The sequence below is a fragment of the Melanostigma gelatinosum genome, assembly GCF_949748355.1.
Source record: "Melanostigma gelatinosum genome assembly, chromosome: 12".
In the NCBI taxonomy this organism is placed as follows: Eukaryota; Metazoa; Chordata; class Actinopteri; order Perciformes; family Zoarcidae; genus Melanostigma; species Melanostigma gelatinosum.
In genome coordinates, this window is record NC_136645.1 from 13,040,337 (window position 1) to 13,062,909 (window position 22,573).

Genomic DNA, 22,573 nt, shown 5'->3' on the forward strand with positions numbered 1-22,573 from the left:
AATGATGAATGGATTGATGATTTGGTCTTTAACTGAAATTTGCCTCCGACTCAGCCAGTGACTATCCAGTTATCCTCACGTTCCTCCATACGCAGGCACAGATTACTTTTTGTAGGAGTGTATGCGTCACAGCTAAAAGCAACCTGAATCACATCACATGAAATATGATTTGTTTTTTCTTTAGATGAGGTTAAAGTCCCTGAGAGCACAGCTTTCTATGAATATGACTGTAGATAAGCACCGTGTAGCTCACACTCTCAGCTTTGAAGACAAAATAAAAGCATAACTGGCCATGGAAAACAATGTCCCAGTGCTATGCCTACAGCGTGGGTACAATACAGTAATATGGTGAGAGTGGTTAGTATGAACCAACTTAAGACATGGAATGGCATATCATTTTAAATAACACAAAGAACAGACCGTAATATGTCAAGAGCAACTGTACACACGCAGAAAAACAAGAAAAGCATCTCAACAAATACTCATTTTAGACTTTCAGATCCTTCTTCTTACATTAGTGTGTCCAACAGTTTTGAGTAATAGGGCTGAATGTGTTTGTGCACGCACCTATTCTTTCTAAGCCTTCTTCGTGGAGTCATGAAGGCCCAGTGAGGAGGAAGACAATGTGCTAAAGTAATTTAGTCTGCAGTTGATGACTTTGAGACTTGTGCTTTCCACAACGTGTCCTGGAAACTGGCCATTAGAAAACCATTTTAACAGGTTTGACCACTAAGACATTAAGCCAAACACATCAAACACATTAATGGGTAAAACAACATGATTAACACAAGTTCCATGTTGTAAAGACAATGGAGTTGCATCATTGTTTGGTATGGAGTTAACACGTTAGAAAGTTAGAAAGTGTGGAGGGATGCAGTATATTACAGCAGGCCCAGCTTTAGTAAAAATAAGGCCCCTGTTTACTGTGTTGAAGCGTGAATTTAGGAGTTTATTTTTTTCTCCCAGACAAACATGTTGTTCTCGTTGGGGAGCTGAAAATGTCGGCTTGTGGTCTCTGCATGGCTGCCTACAAAAAGGCAGCTCTGGTAGTAAAAAGTGTCTGTCTGCATAATTCTTTCTCCAAACGTCATCCCTTTGTCTCTTTCTGTCTTCCTTTCTCAATCTTTCTTTCAATCACTGTCCCCCTCACTAAATCTCTCAGAATATAAATCTCAGAATATAAATCTCCCAAATTTGTAGTTCATGTAAAGATGGAAATCCAGATTCTCGCTCTTTCTATGATTCCTTCAGTAACAATTCCATAGTGTTTCTTTATGAAGCACATACTACAGCCGTAACCTTAACCGTAACCTTATGTCTAACCCAAACAGACGTAATTAAAAGCTTTTTTATATGTTCTCAAAACCCAGCCTGCCCGCCCGCCACAATACTGTGGTTTTGGCCATTTTTTCCTCCCATCAGAGAGGCTGGAAGAGAAAAACTGTACAGTTACAGTTGTTTTAATAACTAAAATAAATCAATTATTCATACGATTCATGGGAACGTTCTAATACTATGTCCTGTGTGAAATCATTTTCCCTCTCTGGTTAGTAACGTCAGAAAAACAAAAAAGATATTCAATATTGTTAATTAAGCGCTAGCTAAGGAACTCTTTACTGAGCATGCTGTGTATGTGTGAAATCCATGAATAAATAATGTTGCAGCATAAATAGTACATTGAATATAAAAACAAAAAAAACTTGTATTTCACTTTTTGAAGAGTTTTTAGATAAACACCCTAAGAATTCAATTTGGTGGCTATTTAAAAAAAGAGTATGGGGGCAAAACTAGAATACTGATGTTTAAAAGATAAAGTGCTCTGTTTAAAAAAATAATTAGACCTGTTCTTACCTGATCTCGATGAGAAGCAAAACATCGTAGCAAAACCAAAGCAATGATAAAATATCGAATTAACTGTGAAAGAAAACTACCCAAAATGCATTGTACAACACTGTTCACCTGAAACGTAGTGAGGTTAATATAACGACATACACTATTGTTAAAGAGCACCAATATTGAAGTAATGTAAAAGCGTAAGTTCCAAAATTCAACAATTTGGGTAAAATAATGACAACAGAGCAAAGTATTATTTGCTACATGTGCATTAAATCCGTCTTTTGCAACTGAAATTACGCAAACTCACAATATTATAAATCTTTTCTCTGATTTTCATATCTTCTAGATTGGAAATGAGATTTCCCAGCAGCACCGTCTTCCCCGTTGTCTTTGTGACAGATTAGTTGTAGCGACATTGAGGTCATTCATGCGTACACATTTTGAATAACTAACTTACGTTACTAGTCGTCCACATTCACACAAATGTGTATCGTATGAATCAATATCCAACTGAACTTAACGAACATGTTGAGCCATCTGGCAACTGTTCCACTCTTGTTGTCAATGGAGTGTCTGCACGGGTCACTGCTGTGATATGATGTGCTGATGAATATTTTCTCCACATATGCCAAGGAGATGATCAGGCGCCATTTTGTATGTTGTCTGTTATTGTGGGTCCTATGGTCCCAAGGGCCAGGGGCCATCGACCTCAGCCCATCCAGAGTAGTCTCTGGGCCCCATTGGAAGGCCTTTGCACTGGGCCCTCGGATGGGTTACACAAAGTTGTTGGTAATTTGCCTCTGGTGCTCAAACAGGTCCTCAATCTCTGCACTGTATGCATCACCTATCATGGAGAAAAGAAGAGAACAATCAGTGACAGAGGAGGGGAGACGTTAAGATAAAGTGAGGGAGAGGAAAAGGCCTTTCTGTCCTCACCTGCATGACATCCATACATGTAAGCTCTGTGGCCATCGTATTTGCACCGACATCTCATGACATTGTTCATAAAGTCAGACTCAGCCATGTCCATCGAGGGGTTGATTTCCACCTGCAAGCCGACAGGATACCAACGATTTTATGTCACAATGTTTCTGACCTCATGACTTGCAGCTGCATACTTAATCAAACAAACATTCATTTGGAAATGGGAGAATTTATCACTGTGTTGTCCTCGCTTTCATCTAATACTGTATCTCCAGCAGGCACATGGGTCAAACAAGGACTAAGTCTCCCCTCACTGCACACCGAGATAGCCATTTGAAATGAAGAGCAGTTGGATGTAAAATTGTTAGAGGGCCTGTTATTAAACAGCACCCGTGGCTGGTATTGTTTTTAAAGTCAATCCCTTTCTCGTCTATGAAAAGCTGGATGATTTTTCCATACAGCATTTCTATTTGAAAAGATAAATACGCTGAATGATGTTGCCTACAGCTACAGTAAGCACATGGACTGAATAACATGTCATCGTAAAAGACTTTATTACTTTTATGAAAACATGTAACAAAGACTTCTGCCCACACAAAACACGATAACTGGCTGCATAAGAGGTGATGCAACTTTACAGCTGAAGTTGATGGAACGTGGTTGCTCCTCACACCAACATAGGTATGCAATAATAATTGACAGAATTGGACTGAAATTGATGTCTGTTGCAATAGAGTAGTTATGCATAAGCATGTGTGTATGTCTGAAATAGTCTGAGTGCTGCCATACACCATACTAATAGTCTGTCATTTGCAGAGCAGCTCCATAACTGCTGATACAACCATTCTGCTAATCTGGTCTGGTGATAATACTGAGGAGCCATTTACTCTAATAGCTGCTCTGTAAACTGCTACACCCAATTTAAGTACATGTTACAAACAGCTACAGGGAGAACGAAGGCAAACTACACACACAAAAAAAGGCAGAAAACCAAAAAAAACTTTGTGAATGCACAAAGGCTGTCTCTTAATTTAAATGACAGTGTTGGACCAGAGAGGAGAAGAGGACCAGTTCACGTAGAACGTGTTGCTCAGTGAGAAAGTGGCAATAAAAATAAAAACAGGGCAGGAGGAATTCCTTGGTGGCAAATTAGCCGTTGCTAATGGAAGGGGGGACTCGCTGCTATTTGACTAAAGGGAGGCAATAGTTCATTTGGGTAATTGGTCTGTTTCATGAGCAGTGGGTGGTTCAAGGGTAGGTCTGCTGAATCCTCCAATAAAGCTCAGGACCAGAGAAGTCAGGCATCATCTGCACTTTACTAGACAAATGAAAGAACCCAGTTGAGAGAAGGACAGCTGTTGCAAAAGATGTTTGTCTTTTTCCAATTCAGCAGCCTTGTTGAATAACTCACTCCCTGCTTGGCTTTCTTGTTTCTTGTTCTTCTCAGTTAACTTTGGTTTTGTACCCTTCGTGCTTTTTCTCCTCAAATGACCCTGACCTTTTCACCTTCAGTAGCTTTTCCAATTTTGTTCTCCCACTCTGTGCTCTATCATTCATTCCTTCTTTCCGCCTCAACATTGTGCTGTAGCAATGTACGACTTTATAATTATACCCCGCTCAACATGCTTAAAATACATCGAGTCAGCACATGCATTTATGCGTATGCATGTGTGTCACGTGTTGTTACGAGTAAATTAAATAAATCCATCTTCAATAGAGAAGTGTAATTACAAAGACTGAGAATGAACTCTCAGACAAACAGGGTGACAGCAGTAATTATCAGACACCCAGTGACACTGTAACCAATCTGCCACCGCTGGGACGTAATTGTGAGCATAAGATCTGAGAACTGCTGCGTACATGGTGGGATCAGTAGCCTGAACTGGAAGTGGATGATAATGGGAGATGAAGTCCTTGATGTGTTTTAGTCGAGCAGCCACAATGACTCGTCTGAATGACCTGGGTCAAAGTAATGACAGACAGAGGCATGGTTGAGGTGATGACTGTGATGATGGAGGTCGAGAGGTTTAACTGAAATAGACGGAAGTCCACATTAAGATCCTGTGAACCTCTTTCTCATTAACTAAATCTTTGGCCTTAAAGCTAGGGCTGGGAATCTTTCATCGCAAATGTAATGATTGGACGGGATTACAGTCTTGCAACAGGTACCAGAGTTTTTCTTATTTTTGTCCGAACATTTGATTTATTGATTGCTGTCGGGTATAATGATAATTTCAACAAAACATGTCTTTTAAGTTGATGACCAACCCGAACTTTATCGGAAAAGTCATATGTTAATCGTATATTCGATTTCCTGAGAGTTAGATGAGAAGATTGATACCACTCTCATACCTGTACTCTAAATATGAAGATACAGCCAGCAGCCAGTTAGCTTAGCTTAGCACTAAACTGGAAACAGGAGGAAACGGTGAATCTGGCTCTGCCCAAAGGTAACAAAAAATCCACGACAAGCACCTCTCAAACTCACTAATTAGCTAATTATATCTTGTTTGTTTAATGCGTACGAAAACATAAGGGTAAAGACTTCACGTCATGGTTTGACGAGGGGTTATGTGTCGGACTATTTCATGGATTGGTGCAGTTGGAGTCTTATCGTCCCCATAAAGTTACAAGGTAACTCGTGGAAACTCTGACGGACAAGACAGGACACCAGACTCCTCACTGCACCGAAGCCGCTTGGAAGTTGTGTGTAGTGCTAAGCTAGGCTATTTGGCTTTTGGCAGTAGTTTCATATTTACTGTGCAGACATAAGAGTGGCATAGATCTGACTCTTTGCAAGAGAGAAAAATGTCGAACTATTCCTTAAAACACAAAGTTAATGGTGATTGATTTACGTGAGGTGAAAAAAAAATATACTTTGAAATGTACCCAAACTACAAAAAGGGAGAGAGGAGAAATATAAAATGACTTGTGACCTGGAAGATGTAGTCTCCTGGCCGTACATCCGTTACGTCGACCCACTGACAGTCGATATCGTGGCGATACGTATCCCAGCATCCCACAGAGATACCCTGATCACCCATATTATAGCAGGAGAACCGCTTCTGGAGTCCTAACACACAGACACACACCAACATCATTGTCAACCACAACATCAAAGCTCATTTAATGCCGAGCACTCCCTGTTATTTCTAAGAGCCTTCAGCTTTCTGAATTGCGTCAGACTACATAGGAACTCTGTTTTTTCATATGCGCTATTTCATCCATGATATAACAAGTAAATGGAGAGTGAACAAACAACAACAGCAGTGATATAAAACATTAACCACAAAGTAAAAATCTAAACAGCTGAAATATTGATGTTCATTTCCTGTCACTAATGGGAAAGAGTATTTCACGAGGACTAAGTGGTGAACATTACCGTCAGGGCAATACGTGTCCTCCAGACAGAAACTGGCCTTGTGTCCCTCTGCCACCCTCGTGCCATTCAGAGTCAGCAGGTCGTAATGTGTGAACACCTCGATACTGTGGTAGTGCCTGGGATGACAGAAGGGAAAGTCCAGGTGAGAGTGTGTGGTATGTGTGCACTGAACACTGGCTAACTGAACACTGGCTCCCTATGGCTCGTATCCTAGTGACCTCACTGCTTGAACATGAGCGTGGGTGTCACCGTGAAACCTCTCACAGAAGCTCGTTTTAGCCGCAGCTTGGTTGAGCTGTTGACTCGTTCTGCGTGAATAGAGGGCTTTGAAACACACATCTATAGCTCTGGTGTGTTGTTGTAACAAACTGAAATGGACCTGATTGTACATGGGCTACCCTGTCTTTTGTATTGCACAGACCTGTGGTAACTGGATTGGTTCAGCCGTCATTTCCACAGACATATGCTGCAGGGCGGCTAATGAATCTGGAGAGATGACATCACTGTCTCAGGCCACCCATTACTTACTGGGGCACATGCCACACAGCCAGCACTGTGGGCTTCAAATGGCTCCTTCTTCTCTCATGACGACAGATCTCAAAGTGCCCTCGTCATCTGACAAGAAACTAACTTACTGAGAGCAACGAGGGGATGTAGAGTGGAATTTGTGAAGAGTAGATCTGAGGACAAACTTTTGTCTATTTACAACTAACAGACAAAACACAGCCTGAGTCCTGGCGACGCACAAAGGCTCTTGTGTTTTTAATGCCTGTGCTGCATACTACCTGCGGCCCCCTCGCCTAACCCTGTGTGCACTGGCACAGAGATCACGCTTCAGCTTGTTTTCCTTTCTGGGAGCAATTGAATGCAATTAAATTAAATATAACTCAAATTACTAAACGCGGAGGGAGTTATGTCATTATTGCACGTGAAAGCAATTTTGTACAAGGAACAGGTGTTTGTCACTGTATTTTTGACAGCCTCTAAAAACCACAGCTCACCTGTATCCAGGACACTCTAAACCAGTTTTCCCAAAAAAAACACTTTTTACCACAAGGGCAACCACAACGTCCCACTTATAGTAAGTACGTAAACAGTTCTTTCCATTGCAACATCCTAAGCAATGTAACGCCTCCATGAACTCCTGTGGGATGCTCTACCTGTGACACTGGTGCCATGTCCAGCTCTCTCTTGTTGCTTTGGGTCTGAAATCGGAGCGACCCATGTTCATAATGCGGGAGGAGAAGCGCAGCAGGCGTCGGTGGCCATAAGGCCAGTTCATCCTGGCAGCAGACGAGGACAGACAGTTCTCCTCATTGGCACAGGTCAGCAGGTGGAGGGGTCGGTCCTCCAGGTAGGCTGTCTCCTGGACCAGCTGGGCGTCCAGAACGAGGTCAGGTGCCGCTGAAGCAGGTCAGATGGGATGGGGTTGTGTTAGGATTCAACCAGGTATAAAAACAGAGGAGAATCTGGGGAGCCTCAGGAAGATGGCTCGACTTACTGTCTGAACAGCTGACCCCAGCGGCCTCAGTTCCACCTCCTCGAGGACAATGGACATGGTTGTTGCGACGACACTGTTGAATAGAAAGCTCTGTGCCCACACAGTGAGATCCACTGAGAATCACATCAGCTGCATTTGGCTCACCGGGCCAGTACCAGGTCTCCTGTCAGAGGAAGGGCGTGGGGGGGTGGAGGCACAGGACATAGACAGCTTGTCAGGTTTTCTATCAATGAGCAGTATCATAGCTCATTGTCCACCAGAGTGAATACAGCGGCTGTGACTATGGATTGGCCTCCATGTGCTTCATCAATACCTCAGACACTGCTGATGGGATTTTGACAAATTTTGGAGGAATGATACCTCTGAACAAAATGACACTAATTAGTTTAGCGATGGGAGTGTTACATTGTTTGTTGATTCAGGACATCATGCCCATCCATTTAGATACTGATTATCAGACATTGATAAAAAAAAGTTATTCAAAATGACCCAAATTAAGGAGTGGCAGTCCAGTCAGAGATCAAAATGACATGCCTGCTGCCACCTTGTCAGTCATGAGTGTAGTGGTTGTCAGGGAGGTTGTTACCTGATGAGCACTGGCAGCGAAGCCCAGGCCGAGCTGTCTGCATAACACCATGGCCTCGTTGATGCCCCAGTTCTCACTGCAGACAGAGCCCCAACGCTTACGACCCCCAACCTCCATCAACACCTCCACGCGGCCTTCTGATGGGACTCTACCGCCAACAAGTCGCGCCTGGAAATCCATTAAGGATTGAATGGGTGATGCTTTATCAGTGAAAGCTGACGAGTGTCTGTCTTGTGGTATTTTTCATACCGTGTTCTCCATTCCGGTCTGAGGGACGTTACAGCGCACTGAGGCGTCCTGGCTGTGTTTGAATGTCCACGGTTGGACTTCCTGGAAGTAGCAGTCTCGGATGGAGCGCTCTGACCCCATACACTGGACACTGTTCATATGGATAGGTCCTGTTCCTGTAGAGGGAGGAGGAGAAGAGGTCGATTTAAAGACTCTGCTGACAAAAATAAAGCAGGGAAATACAATATTTCTTGTGCACCGTTTTAGGCCACCCAACGTAGACACAAAGGCATTAGCAGACTTTATCACGCAAAGGAGCACACACACACACACACACACACATGCAAGGCTCTGTATTTCTGTCACATGAATGTGCTTTCTCTATTTTAGGGTCGTACCAACAATGAAAGGTTCCTATCTGTCATGACACAATGCTCCTGCAAGCCAAGCAGCAGCCGCACCGACATCTACTTTAGGGATCTGTCACACCTCATTACCACCATTCTCTTGCTGCAGGCACAACAACAACCACAACATGGTGTGTAGTCCACCACCCTGGCTGAGCAAAGGACGCAAAATCTGTGGCAACAAAATGAAAGACTTTCACTCGTAGTCGTTTGCCATTTAAAACCAGATGATCTCTAAACAGCATAGAAGATGGTGGAAACAAAAAGCAAACAGCTGCTGCCATAAAGACTGCAGTAAATTATAACACATAACTATGGCTTCAGTGTTTTCCAATTACAAAAGGCACAAACTGAAAACCTGGACCGAGGCAGCATTGAAATAAACACAACCAAAACCACAAAAACCAGGGGGAAGAGAGAAAAAACAAGAAAGTAGGGCGAGAAGGAAGATGACTGATGGTAGCAACCAGATTGCAGCCTATAACCCAATCTGTCTCTATGTTGGTTTTGGTAGATTGTAGGCCTGCTTTCATACTGGTCACAATGCGTGGGTTCACACGTATGAAAAAGACACATCGAAACCACTTCCGCCTCTATCTGCAGCGTAAAAGCCACAAGCTAGATCCAAACTCCCACTGTTTAACTTATCAAGACAAACACGGGGCCCAGTTGGGGGTTCCTCAAAATGAGCAGTGACATGCTGTATTTAAGTTGAGGAAATCCACGAAAACCAGAAATAAATTCCAAGAAACTGGTCACACACTCTTTATAAAGACACACACACACACACACAGTGGCAGTCGGGTTTCTTTACTCCCTTATGTAAGTATAGTACTCTATATGTATGTGTACTTCAAGGGCAAAATGACACAGTGAAATAAGAACGTTGATCAACAAAGGAGGTCTCTGTACTATAACTCACTGATGGTGATGATACATTTAATGATGATGGGAGTAAGAGAGAATTCTATTTCAATTTCACAAATGATCAAATCATGAACTTCGTCATAAAACGTCAAAGATTGACAGACAGATACAGCTATGAGAGCAACATTCAGGCATAAAATAAATGTGGTAGCTTAAATTTAGTATTTAAAAGAAACGGATTGAGATTAATTGCTATATAATTTAAATTGGCAAATGCCACAGATCATTTGGACAGATTAGAAAATGTACTTAAGGGGATGGAAAGAGGGTAACATAGGTCACATTCTTGTTGAAAAATAATATAAATAGTTGGTTGGTGGTTACAAGGGAAACCCTGTTCTTTTCCTCTCTGAAATTATACTCCGTTTTAGGCACATTGATGTAGTCTGAAGTTTTTCTTTCCATGGAACGTCTCTCTCTCTGCCTCTAACAAAAACTCTCTGTCATCAGTTCGATCTGTTTCTTAGCCAAGTGCTAAAATCATGTACGTTTGTAAATAGATTTGCCTGTCGGCTTTTAGATGGCAGAAGCCAACCAGCATCAACATAATGTTTCCTTTTCCTCTGTCAACAGGAGCTGGATAACAAGGGGACGACTTTGCTTATCCCAGAGGGTGACACTCTGCATACCACCTGTATACCGCAGGTAGGTGCATATGTGCAAGCAAGTGTTGCAACATATCTGATAGGTGAGACCACATTCAAAGCACGGATCTCTGACTGGCAGACTGTTAACCTCCCTCTCCAGCCAAACAGCCAGTCGACCACAACCGTTATCACATTTGGTCATCATAAATCATCCAACGAGCCTCTGTGGGGTCTCGTTGACCCGCTGACTGAAGAAAATATTGTTTTTTTCACAGACAGAAAGAAGTTACATTTAAATGTAATTCAGTTTGATGTGAATAATATTATTATTATTGTTACAATCAATGCTTTTTGAGATTAAATATAAAACAAAACTACATTTTAAACAATCCACTCTTTCAGGAAGTCGTTCTCAGTGAGGGTTTGTTCTATCAAAGAGTCTATTTTAGACCTTTTCCAACGACATATAACCCTATGTTTATGTGGCCTTCGAGCACATGGAAAATTATATGTCAGTAAAATGTCTAACAGGCTGCATGTTATAGAAAGGAAGCTATGAGAAGACTTTGAAGTCCAATCATCCTGCAATAGCAGTGTATATGTAAGTTTAAGACAGAGACGGATAAAAAGGGAGAGTACTGTGTGTGTGTGTGTGTGTGTGTGTGTGCCTGAGAGAAAGGACAGCATGTACGTATATGTATGTGAAGTTGTTTATGGGCCCTTTTATTGCACAAGCACAAGGAGAAAGGCAAAGTGGTAGGTCTCGGGACTGTGTGGCTGTCTCCAAGCACACCTGCTATTTTGGTTTCTGCATGTGCACAGTGCAAACGGGCTGGGTGAGGGTGGATATAGATCAGAGGGTGTGGTGATTCTTAAATACAACCTCAGCCAGTCATATCACTGGTCTCATCACTGTGAAACAGCTCTACAGATCACAGGCACAATGTGAATATAGAGCACCGCAAATCTGTGGCCAGAGGCAGATCGTGTGGGTTTTTTTAAACACTTAATTAGTACAATGATGATAGAAGCATATAATACAACGTTGTTTGGTGAAGCGGTTTATAAGATTGAATCAATTGAATGCTATTTCAGTTGCAATTTGACTGTATTCACATTGTACAATTTTAATGAACTGAAAGAGCGGCTACAATATAAAGCAATATTCAAATACTCTTTTAATAAATGGATAAATGCAGATGGTTTATGATGTTACTGCTTTATCCATATTAAACCAGGAACAATTGTTCGGTGCAGATTTAAATACATGGTTAAACTCAAGATATACAGTACATGTCTTGCACATATATAAATGTATCTTCGTGATTAGATTAGGGAAAACCTATTGTAGGTCTAAAATGTAGAGCTTTTTGGCCCCTCCTGACAATTACACACCTCTCTGCCTCAGACTGCTGGGACCGTGATGAACCTGAATTCTGGCCCAACGACGAAAAGTGGTGATTGAAACCAGACGGCAAGGGGTGTGAAGCCTGGTGCAACGTAAGTACCCTCAGAGGAGCCAACTGAACCAGATTTTAGTCTTGTTAGACTCATCAAAAATGAAGGTAGCATAACTGACATCATCGACAGAAAAGCCAATTTAAGAGGTTGAAAGGTAAAAGGGACTACTCCAACACATACAAAAATACCCTATGATCAACTGAAGAGCTAAACCAGCAGACTGTCATCCCACATTTCATCTCAATCAGCATGATTAGAGACTACACCCAAGCCTGAGGCATGGGGAAGCCGTTCTCACATCTCATAAGGGTGGGGACACCACTGGCGCAGCTGGACAGTGACTTCAGTCTGTGCATCACCAAAGCCGAAAAATTGAAATCGAAGGGAAAAGACCACAGAACTCAGTGAGTGACTAAAGAACTTGCTTGAAGCTAGAAAGATTATGTCTGTGGCTTTAGTAACCAAATGCCAACGTAAACCACCATGGCTATAGTGTTACATTTTGTGTGTGAGTGTGTGTGTGTGTGTGTGTGTGTGTGTGTGTGTGTGTGTGTGTGTGTGTGTGTGTGTGTGTGTGTGTGTGTGTGTGTGTGTGTGTGTGTGTGTGTGTGTACATGTGCATGATGTTTGGGCAGCTGGTAGCCCTAGCACAGGATTCATTTAATCACAGCTGGAGATACTGCAATCAACACATTTGCAGCTTCATGAGGTAACATACACACACACACACACACACACACACAGCCAGTCAGACAGACACACATGCCCATGCATTATCTGATCAGTGAGGGCAGACGGGTGCGGCGTCTTAGATAAGCAAAAGACTGAAAAAAACCTCCCTGTCTTCTCTGGAATGCCGTGACGCATGATAAACACATTCAAACATCCAAATTGCAGACTCAAAACAGCTAGATTAAAGGTGGAATTTTCCAGAATTTCCAGTCCGTTTCATGGGAAAGCCTTTGCTCTAAGCAACAGTGGTTCTCTTTCTCACCTTGACCCATAAAGGCCCCATGCAGGGCATCCTTTGCACTACCAAAGCCGAGTTCTCTGCATACCACACTGGCTGCAGGTCTTTCCCACATGTGGTCCACAATGGTCCCCCACTTTCCGTCTCGGAGCACCTCCACGCGACCCTCGCCCAGCCTGGGGCCAGCCTTCAGACGCACGGGCTGTACAGGGCAGCAAAGGGAATATAACTCATCTGATCTTTATGTGAAGTTCATGAACACTGCATGATTGTGCCAGTGTGGTACTGTATTCATCTTACCACAGCTGGGTAGGGGGCCTGGGGTCTTCCTGAGGAGATGCGAGCAAACTGAGGTCCTGGCACACACTTCACCACTGCATGTCTCCCGTTCTTACAAGGACTGGGACTACGGGGGATGGACAGCTGAGCAAGACACTCTGACAGGCTGTTCTCAGTACCCAGACAGTGAACCTTTTCTACCCAGAATCCCTTCTTCTTTGACATGATGCTCAATCTAGAAAGAAGAGAACGTTTGTGGTCATACTGTATATCCTTAAAGCCCCCGACAACTTAGTTTTACGTCTTGAGTAATGCTCAATGACATTTAATGTTCGTGAATTAACAACACTCAAAGTTAAAGTTCAGAGAAAAACATCCTTAATAATTGTTAATTAGGAGTTTAACATTCAAAAAACACTAAAGGCTAATCTGCTTCTTCAGAACTGGGTGGGTTTGTTTTGATCAGAACAACCAAAACTTTCATCACATCTGAATTCAACTCTGATTCGTGCACAAGATGTTGTGTTCATGTTGGACCTCATCACTCATTGTTTTTTCAGCACTCACAGGTTTTCGGGGGCTTTAAATGAAGTTCAACTTGTTCGGTCTGACAGTATCTCACAGAGCTATAAAATGAGTGATGTCAAATATAGCTTAGAAACATGAGGTTGTCTTTTTATTACCTCGTTGAAGGATCTGCAACCTTGGTGTCCCATATTTTCCTGTAAAGGAACCAAAGAACAGATGTTAGTTCTGTATATTTGCTGAGGTTACAAACACACATACACACATATCACCCTGTGAGGTGACCTGGGGTCACTCATTTCTTGTTGAAAGTGGAAGTGACTGGAGGATATGTACTGTAGCATCTGTTGTTTGTTTTATATGTAACCTGGCCACACAGGAGGGATTTCTGCCACGGCGAGTGGCGGCACAAACACATACACACCAACTTGCTTATTACTGGAAGGGTGTTCTTACCGGGGCACTTGGTGATGACTTAAAATAGTTACAGCTCAGACACAGGCCTTATCAAAAGGATGAATCATACAGCTCTATATGTAGCTATGTGTGCAGCTTTGTGGTGAGTGTAAAGTTAGATGTGTTGATGCAGATGACTGGTAGTTCAAGGAAGAATGCAATGTTCTTGTTCTCTTTCAGCAACTTCACTTCCTGTCTCCCTTTCTTGCTTCATAGGTTGAGTAGCATATATTTCCATCTGGAATGTGGGCTGCTTGCTGTTTCCTGTGTTTATGTTGAGAGTAAGTGGCCGGTGTATCATATGTTCCAAAGGTAACAGTACTTCCTGTCACCAACATACGGGTACGTGTTGAACAGGAACGTGCTGCTGGGTAAGTTTTATCTAAAGCACCATTACATTAAATAAAATGAACTTGCCTTTTAAACTAACATAGACCCTTTGAATATAAGACTTCCGCATTCCATGTTGCAATATCACAGTGCGTTGTACTGACTACAGGATGTAAGAACTAAAAAAGGATTAAAGGAAAAAAGAAGATATTTTGAAGTATGACGCTAACCTCCAAAGGCACACGCAGTCCAAAAAATCTTGACATTCAACATCAGTGATGTACAACATTTCTGGGAAAACAAACAGGGTTTGACCAAGCACGATATACAAACAAAGAGTCTGGCAGCACGTTGCACGTCCGAGAAATGCCAGAACCAAATAGAGATTTATGCACCAAGTGCGCTGGCGGACTCGGTAGAGTGGTGGAGAGGAAAGCCTTCTGTCCTCTTGGCAGACACGCAGAGCAGACATACCACACAGACCATGCCAGTGCATCCTCAAACCACTGCAAAGTGCAAGCACCATCACAGACATTCACATCAATTACACCAAAACACCACACACGAGACACACACGCTACGGCCTGCCGGATATTTTAAAGGGACCGTTATCGGCCCAATATTAGTACATCACAGACATACCAATGAAATAAAAATGTAGCTTCATAATGCATTAGGTACTTTAGAGACGCACATTTAGGACTGTCTTCAACCAAAGAACCATTGCCCAGAATATCTAGCATACAATGTTCACTGGGCTCCAAGCACGTACAACTGGCGTTCATTAAAATGAGCTGGTGAGGTGGAGTTTCCATTAAAATATCTTGTACAGCGAAGCGCGCACATATTTTCAATCTCTGTATATCAGCATGGCACCACAGGTGTGGGAGGATTAGATGGTTTTCATTTTTTGTGGTTCACTGAAAAATACTCCCATGCTGATTTTAGTGGCATTCCCCTTTAAGAAAACAAACACGTCTCAGGATATTTGTATGAAAGTGCAGGTAGATAAATATTTGATTTTCTGAACTCCAGACATTCCCGTAAAGCTAAAGTCAAACAAGAATGTAAAACAAACTGAGGATGTTGGAATCAAGAGCAGCATTGTCTTCCATGTGATGTTAGGTGGTTGTGTGAAGTCATGGACTGCTGACTGAACACTTTCCAAAAATCACATAACAACCTGTTTCCTGATGCTGTAGTCAACGAGCCAGACGAGACCTCTCATCAAAGATATGAGCATTTTGTCAGGAAAAATGCTTTAAAATGTGCGTACTTTCATGTCGGCAATCATTTAGCAAATAGAGATGTTTTGCAAAAGCACACATGCTAGTCCATTCAAATGGACTTCAGGTCATTTTCCAGGCCCATTTGAGGCACAAATGCTGATTAAATTATGAACATCTGTAAATAAAATCTCAACGTTTGAGTTGATAAAGCAGAAACATTTTACCCTCATTTTAAGTCACATGCAGGGGTGTAAATAAAGCCGTATGTGGGGTCACGAGACCTGCTGACACATATAGAATTTAACACTCATTCTTTACAGTGTCTTGAATTACACTTATCTTAAATGTGTCTACCATGTGGCTCTGCAGCAACATGCCGGATAGACCGTGAGGAGCATGCACACACACAGTTTCCCATGAGGCAAACATGTCTGTGACTTGTTTGTGACCTCACCACAGACCAATCAGCTAACCATGTTCCCTCTTCAGAAACCAACAGCACTACTACAAGCTATGAATGATACCTTCAGGTCTTCAGGTCTTTCATTTGACTGAAGCACTGTTTGCTAATGTTTAAAACTTCTTTCAAGACAAAACAATGCTTAAATGTCACCTTTTGAACATATAAAATCAAATAATTAAAAAGGGTGTCTTTCTCTTAGCTATAAACTAGTTCTATATAAATACATGTAACTGTAACAGGTAGTATTAGCACAGTATGACAGCCTTTCTCTACATGCTGTGTACTGACAGCCTCTTTTCACCTCCATAGCAGTCATCAGCCTTGTTTAAGAACGCAAACAGTGTTTCCAGCACTTGTTGTGGAGCCAAGAGAACAGAGGCTAATGATAGGGAGTCCCACCCGCCTGTTAAAGACAAGTGTTACACCACTGTCAGGGTTGCAGCACCCTCACACTGCTCACTGGCTTTGTTTCTATAGGTCTTCTGGTTTTAATGTAAAAGATGAAATCAGACAAAATCTATTTTTTATTTAAAAATGCTGGAAAATCAGTCTTAAAAAACAATGCTGTAAAAATCCGGGTGCAAATCAGATTTAAATAATGGTGTTTGCATTTTTTTCAATAAGTCAGGGTAACTAATAGTATCTACATGCATCAGAAAACACGCACACTTTTAGGTGCTAACATAATATCAGATTATAATACTTTAGTTTAGTTTGATGTTTCCCTTTTAAAAACCTTGCTAGTTATAGCTGAGAAAATTGTCATCAACTACAAACATTGACCCTTTTATACACTATGCTAGGAGTACCAATAATGCTACAATATATGACCATATACTGTTGCCAATATGAAATATTTTAGAAGATTTCCTTTTGCCTATACTTGAAGTATATTTGAGGCAGATAAGCTGAGCTGTGAGCTGAGAACTGTATGCTTCAACCCAGTTTTCAAAGCCGGTTTTCAGTCTCTTCCAGATCACAGAAATAGCCACCGGCATGCGTACAGAAATTAAAAGATGGTGAATTAAATTAGAGAGAAGGTCATTGAGGAAGATCACACAGACATCAGACAAGAAAGCCAGACTCGGTTGCTCAAAATGCCACACACAAGCCTGAAAATGATACCCTCATCATAAGAAGATTTCAGCTGAAACGTAATTTAAAAATAAAATGCCGGTTAAGTCCCCAAATCACTACGGTGACAGAGGAAGACAGACAGCTGCTGACACAGCGGGCCGCGCTGTAATTGGACATATTTCACACGAGCAAGCGGAAATCTGGCTCGTCTGACTGCTGCTCCTGTGCTTTCTCTCCATCTCTTTCTCTTGGTACTCTCTTCCTCCTCCTTCGCCAGCTATGTCTTACTCTCTCGCTCTCTCACACACAGCTATAATTGAGGGTGTATTTTTTTTTCACTCTCAGCAGAAACCCAGGAGAGCCTGTTCCTGACCAACCTGTAATTACAGCATCTTCAGAGTCTCATCCAAGAGACACAGGCAGGCGAGAGACATGGCATGGTCCGGGATTTCTAAGAATGGACTGAGAGACTTGGAGTAAAGTGGAGAAACATGGGGGAGTGTCACTGGCTAAATCTGGTCAAACCATGCAATACAATCCTAAGCTTTTCTGGCAACTGTTATATATATATATATATATATATATATATATATATATATATATATATATATATATATATATATATATATATATATATATATATATATATATGTTACATGAAAACTGAACATCATATTGTCTCGCACCCAATTGTTTCTCTTTAACTCTGCTCACATTTTGTACAGTCATAATAACAGTGGCAATTTCCGTCAGAGGGCAATCCTTACAATTACCCATAAGTAAAGGCCAGAACAGCTTGACCTGCATTTCAAGTATTCTTCTGGTTGTAACTGTAAGTTGTGTATAAACATCCCTGGTAAAATAACAAAGATAAGTTTTCATCCTGAAAACTCACTACTTTAAGGTAACTTGATACGAGGTATGACTAAAATAACTTCTCACTGGCCGCTAAGACGTTGAGGCATGTGTACACCTCGAGCCAGTTTGAAGTCAAAAACACGTATCGAGAGACAACAAGTATGCATCTGTGGAGATGTAAAGCAGGTACAGATTTGGAAACAAACACATCGTGGTTCAAACCAGCATCGCGCCTGAGGCTACACAGCAAAACACCAGGTCATACCCAGGACAGGCAGACCGAGATGTATCAAGTCACAACCGCTTCCATGCCAGAGCCTTATAATTTACCCGCACAATAAGAAAAATCCTCATGAGGGCATACGGCCGCCCAAACTTTTCAGTGTACATTTAGAAGCAGATATGTTGGATTATCACTTTGTTGTGGCTTCGGTTAGAGACTGAAAGAGCTCATGGAGTGCTATTGTTTACGTTTTTTTCCCCCTTGACCTTAGGAGGAGATTTAAAAACAAAACTGAGCAGATTCCCTGCAGGCTTCAGTCCAAGTCCTTCAAGCTACAGCAGCCCTGTCCTCCTCTGTCATATCTCCCTTCTTGGTGGGCAGCCAAATCTCTTATGTGACATCCATACAAATCCACCCATCTACTTCCTCACTCAACTGTTACTCGCAGTTCTTATCTCCCACTGTTTGCATTAAGTGGGGAATCTGTACTGCCATAGAAAATCGAAGAGAGGCATAAAAAGCATCACACCTGCAATGCGGGAAAGCTGTGCTCTAATAAATGATCCTGTACAGAGTCAGGCCAGGCTGTTTGACCACAGCTCATCCTGAGGATCTTTTATGACTGACGATATGATTCCTGAGGATGCCCTTTTACCCAGTTATAGCGTCGCTGTGTTCCCAATAACAGAGTTCAACGCAGACGGCTTAATTCAAGGGCAATGCAGAAATCCTTTCAGTGAGCGAGTTCCAATAGGGATGTTTGTAAAGTCAGTAAAAAGTTGGAAAAGTCTATAAAACAAATTAGTTACCCCCTCAACACAGCTTTCTAGGGGAAATAGGAATCTAGCACCTACAGAACAGAGCAGATGTTGCGGTCTGTCGCCAGTTGAGTCAGAATAACCCCGGCCAAGCGAGGGAAGGAATAGCTTAACTGTGAATCACCGAGCCGGTGGCGCTCCAGGAACCAGATCCAACTGGGTCCCCCTTCCACCGAGAACGGTCAGACACGATTCATTCTTATAACAGCAATGGAGTAATTCTCTGCTAATGTGTGGTCCTCCTGTGGTAGAAGACCAGAACCTTACCAAAACCCACTGTCAGTGGGGGTTTTTTTTCAGCAGGAAGAGAGGAAGTATAGAAGGAGACACCTAAATACAATGCATTTAAGTACATGTCTCATTGGAGAAGTGGTTCCATGAGAGAATGCACGGATCCATGCTGAGGCTGGGAATTAGGACCTCAACACTTTAAAGAAGGAATGGTTTGACATTTTGGGAAAATCCCACTAATCCCACAAAATCCCACAAATAGAAAAGATTGATAGCACTCTCACATCTTTCAAAGACGGAAAACAGGAGGAAACCGCTATCTTGGCTCTGTCCAAAGGTCTAATAACAAGCAAATGAGTGTATTTTACAAAATGTCAAAGTATTCCTTTCAGTGGCGACCGACGTGTCTGTCGCACTGCGTATTGAAATGTGCCAAAAGTCCCCAAACCTGGGATTAAATGCTTGGTCATTGTTGTTTAATTATCCTTGAATACGCTTGGTTTTGAATTATACTTTTCGTAATTTAAGAGTGCGCTTTATTTAGGAAAGTTCTCCTTTGGTTACTTTCTCTTAAGGCCAAATTGAACACTGATGAATTGAGAACTGAGAAACTGAGCCGTTGTGTTATTAAATACACATTGAGCAAATGTCTATGTTCCCTGAAGTAACGTATTGAAAGAAGTATTGTTTTGGTGTTGGTACCAAGACTTAAGTATTATGTTGGCAACACTACAAAAATAAAAAGATTTCAATGACATCCAGCCCTACATAGACACAACCCATGAAGATAGCATCAGAGGGAGAATGAGAGAGGCAATGAGGTGAGCAGAGGGGATTTGCCTAGAGAGAGGTGTAGAGAAAGGGCAGTAGAGAGGGGACAGGGATTCCTTTATCATCCTCCTGAGGCTGAGGAAGGCAGGTGGGAGTAAAAGGGGACACAGGGCAGAAGTGGCTGGGGGAGGAAGATAAGCCCAACAAAAGGCTTTTACTCAAAGTGGCTCTAAATGGAATGCCGCATTGTTTTTTGATTCTTCAGGATGAGTTTTTGTCCACTTAACAATGGGATGAATGGCAAGCATGTTGCCCTTCTGAACTACAGTAAATTGTGTAGTGTGATCTAATAACCTGAGTTCAATCAGATGAAATGTGTTGCTCTCAGTGTAGCTGACAGTAAAGAAATTGTACTCACTTGTATGTTTTCAAATTGTGCTGAGTAGCCTCTGGAAAGCCAAGCATCCCACACACAACTCGGCTGCTGTTGAGACTCCAACCCAGGTCACAGACCTGCCTCCATCTCCCAGCATGCTTCACTTCCACCGCACCCTCTGTGATTAGGCTCTTCTTCTTGGTAGCCATGAGGATGGGACGAAGACGCACTTCCTCGATTTGCACCTTACTGTGACCCTTTGGAAAGATACACATCACATCCATTGTTACATGCCTTTCTGAGAACAGCAACGTAATGTATTAGAATTACACTGCTGTACCTGGTGGTGTCTTTGGAACCTGGGGATCTCCTGTTGATGTCCGTTTCCATTGTAGGCATATCCTGGATGCGTGCGGGTGGCCACAAGACCCTGCCACTGAGGTGCAGGGCTGCCATTGGGCCTGGCAGCAGCGGGGGTGTGGCCTATACTGGCTGTCTGGTCCAGCCTGCGCTCCGGGTTGCACACCACCCCCAAGTCTTCAGAGTGTTTACAGTCATTCACGCCCCAACCGTTGTGTTTGCAGTCCTTCAAGGACATCTCTGAGCCGTCACAGCGTACATTATCCATCCATATGGGGCCTTGTGAGAGGATAAACAATTATGACTTTATTCAGTGTGACTTTCATTGATTGTTCAATGGGCAGACTGGGCATTGCATCTACACAAGGGCCCGAATCAGTTCCTAAACACCTAACACTTAGCGGCGTGTTTAGCAGTAGATACACAGCATTATACAAGGCAGGGTGCTGTAGATCCTGCTCCTTAAATCCACTCAACCTTCTCTTTAATTTGGATTTAAAAGCAGCAGTGAAGAATGTCTATAAACCACAGCAAGTGTTGCACAACTCTGGCAAGCGAATGCTGTCATTATTCTCAAACAAATGCCCCTTTTGGCCGATATATTTGCTCTGCCAGCCTGCCAGGCGACCTTAACGAGATGTAGACTCCAATCCCACAACAAGTTATCTTTGTCACTTTATGATGTTAGTTATTTTGGATGGCTTAATTGGTGGTCTTTTCACGAAGCCTTACATTTAGTGTGCTGTGGGGGTAAAACACTGTGGCATTGGAGTTTTGCAGGAGACAGGTTAAGACAGGAGACTGGTCTAATATGGAAGCCTGCCATTGAGTCTTAGATATCTTAAGTCTAATAAATGACAATGATAATCCAACAGGCCTTTTTCAGAGCAGACATTTGGACTCGGCGTGGCAGGAAAAGCACAGGTGTAATTCATACCATTGATGATGGCTCTGTTGTGATCAAGTCTGTCAGTAAGCATTGCCACTGATCCAGCATGCACAATGCAGAGCTTTGAAATGGACTGCAGCCCTACTGACATCATTAATTGCACATGTGATTTCCCTGCTCATGGCCTATCACAGCTTGTTTTACACTCACAAGATCGGTGTGGCTTTGGCCATCTGGAAAATGACATCTGACCTTACTTCAGTAAAATGTCTCCCTACTGGCTTCATTGTCATTGGGTACAGGAAGTGCTCTCACCTGCTCCCTCTCCATACTTGGCACTGTGTGCCCACGTTACACCGCTGCGGAAACCCAGCTCTCGGCACACCACGTTGGCCAACTTGATGTCCACCTCGTCGTCGCAGACGGTCCCCCAGGTGTTGTTGTGCAGCACCTCCACGCGCCCTTCGTGCGTTTCTCGCGCATAGTTGCCCGCCAAACGCACCTTGGCGGCGGCGGGTGCGCGAGCCGCCCTACGCTGAGAGGACGTGGTCCGCCGGGGTTCAGCACCAGCGGGACAGCAGAGGGACAGCAGCAGGAGCGGGAGGAAGCTCAAGCAGAGGGTGCGGGTCATCGTGGCTGAGAGGAGGGGGTCTGCGGGTAAGAATTGACACACTGCATGATTCAAGACATTTTTCCTCAGTTGAATTAATGTTGCAAGTTATTGTGTGAAATTGACCAGTGGAGTTATTGAACTTGCTTGTCAATTAAGCAGTCAGTTTAAAGTTACAGGCTCATTTTCTCTGTAATAAGAAACATCTCTCACCACTTTGAGATACCGTATGTCTCCTGGAACTTAAACTACCGAGCATAAAGACTGAG

At 42.7% G+C, this 22,573-nt stretch overlaps 1 protein-coding gene across 1 annotated transcript; it reads right to left on the reverse strand.

Annotated features, from left to right (window-relative positions):
- On the reverse strand, window positions 1–22,325 carry loxl4 (lysyl oxidase-like 4; the record flags this gene model as incomplete). The annotated part of the gene is made up of 14 exons (XM_079280683.1): window positions 1–2,680; window positions 2,773–2,884; window positions 5,697–5,833; window positions 6,143–6,258; window positions 7,303–7,546; window positions 7,644–7,806; window positions 8,230–8,397; window positions 8,479–8,633; window positions 12,834–13,011; window positions 13,110–13,323; window positions 13,772–13,810; window positions 20,488–20,702; window positions 20,786–21,084; window positions 22,010–22,325. 14 exons carry the CDS (start codon window positions 22,323–22,325, stop codon window positions 2,610–2,612), a joined length of 2,427 nt encoding a protein of 808 aa, XP_079136809.1. The 3' UTR covers window positions 1–2,609.
- Window positions 22,326–22,573: the final 248 nt, after the last annotated feature.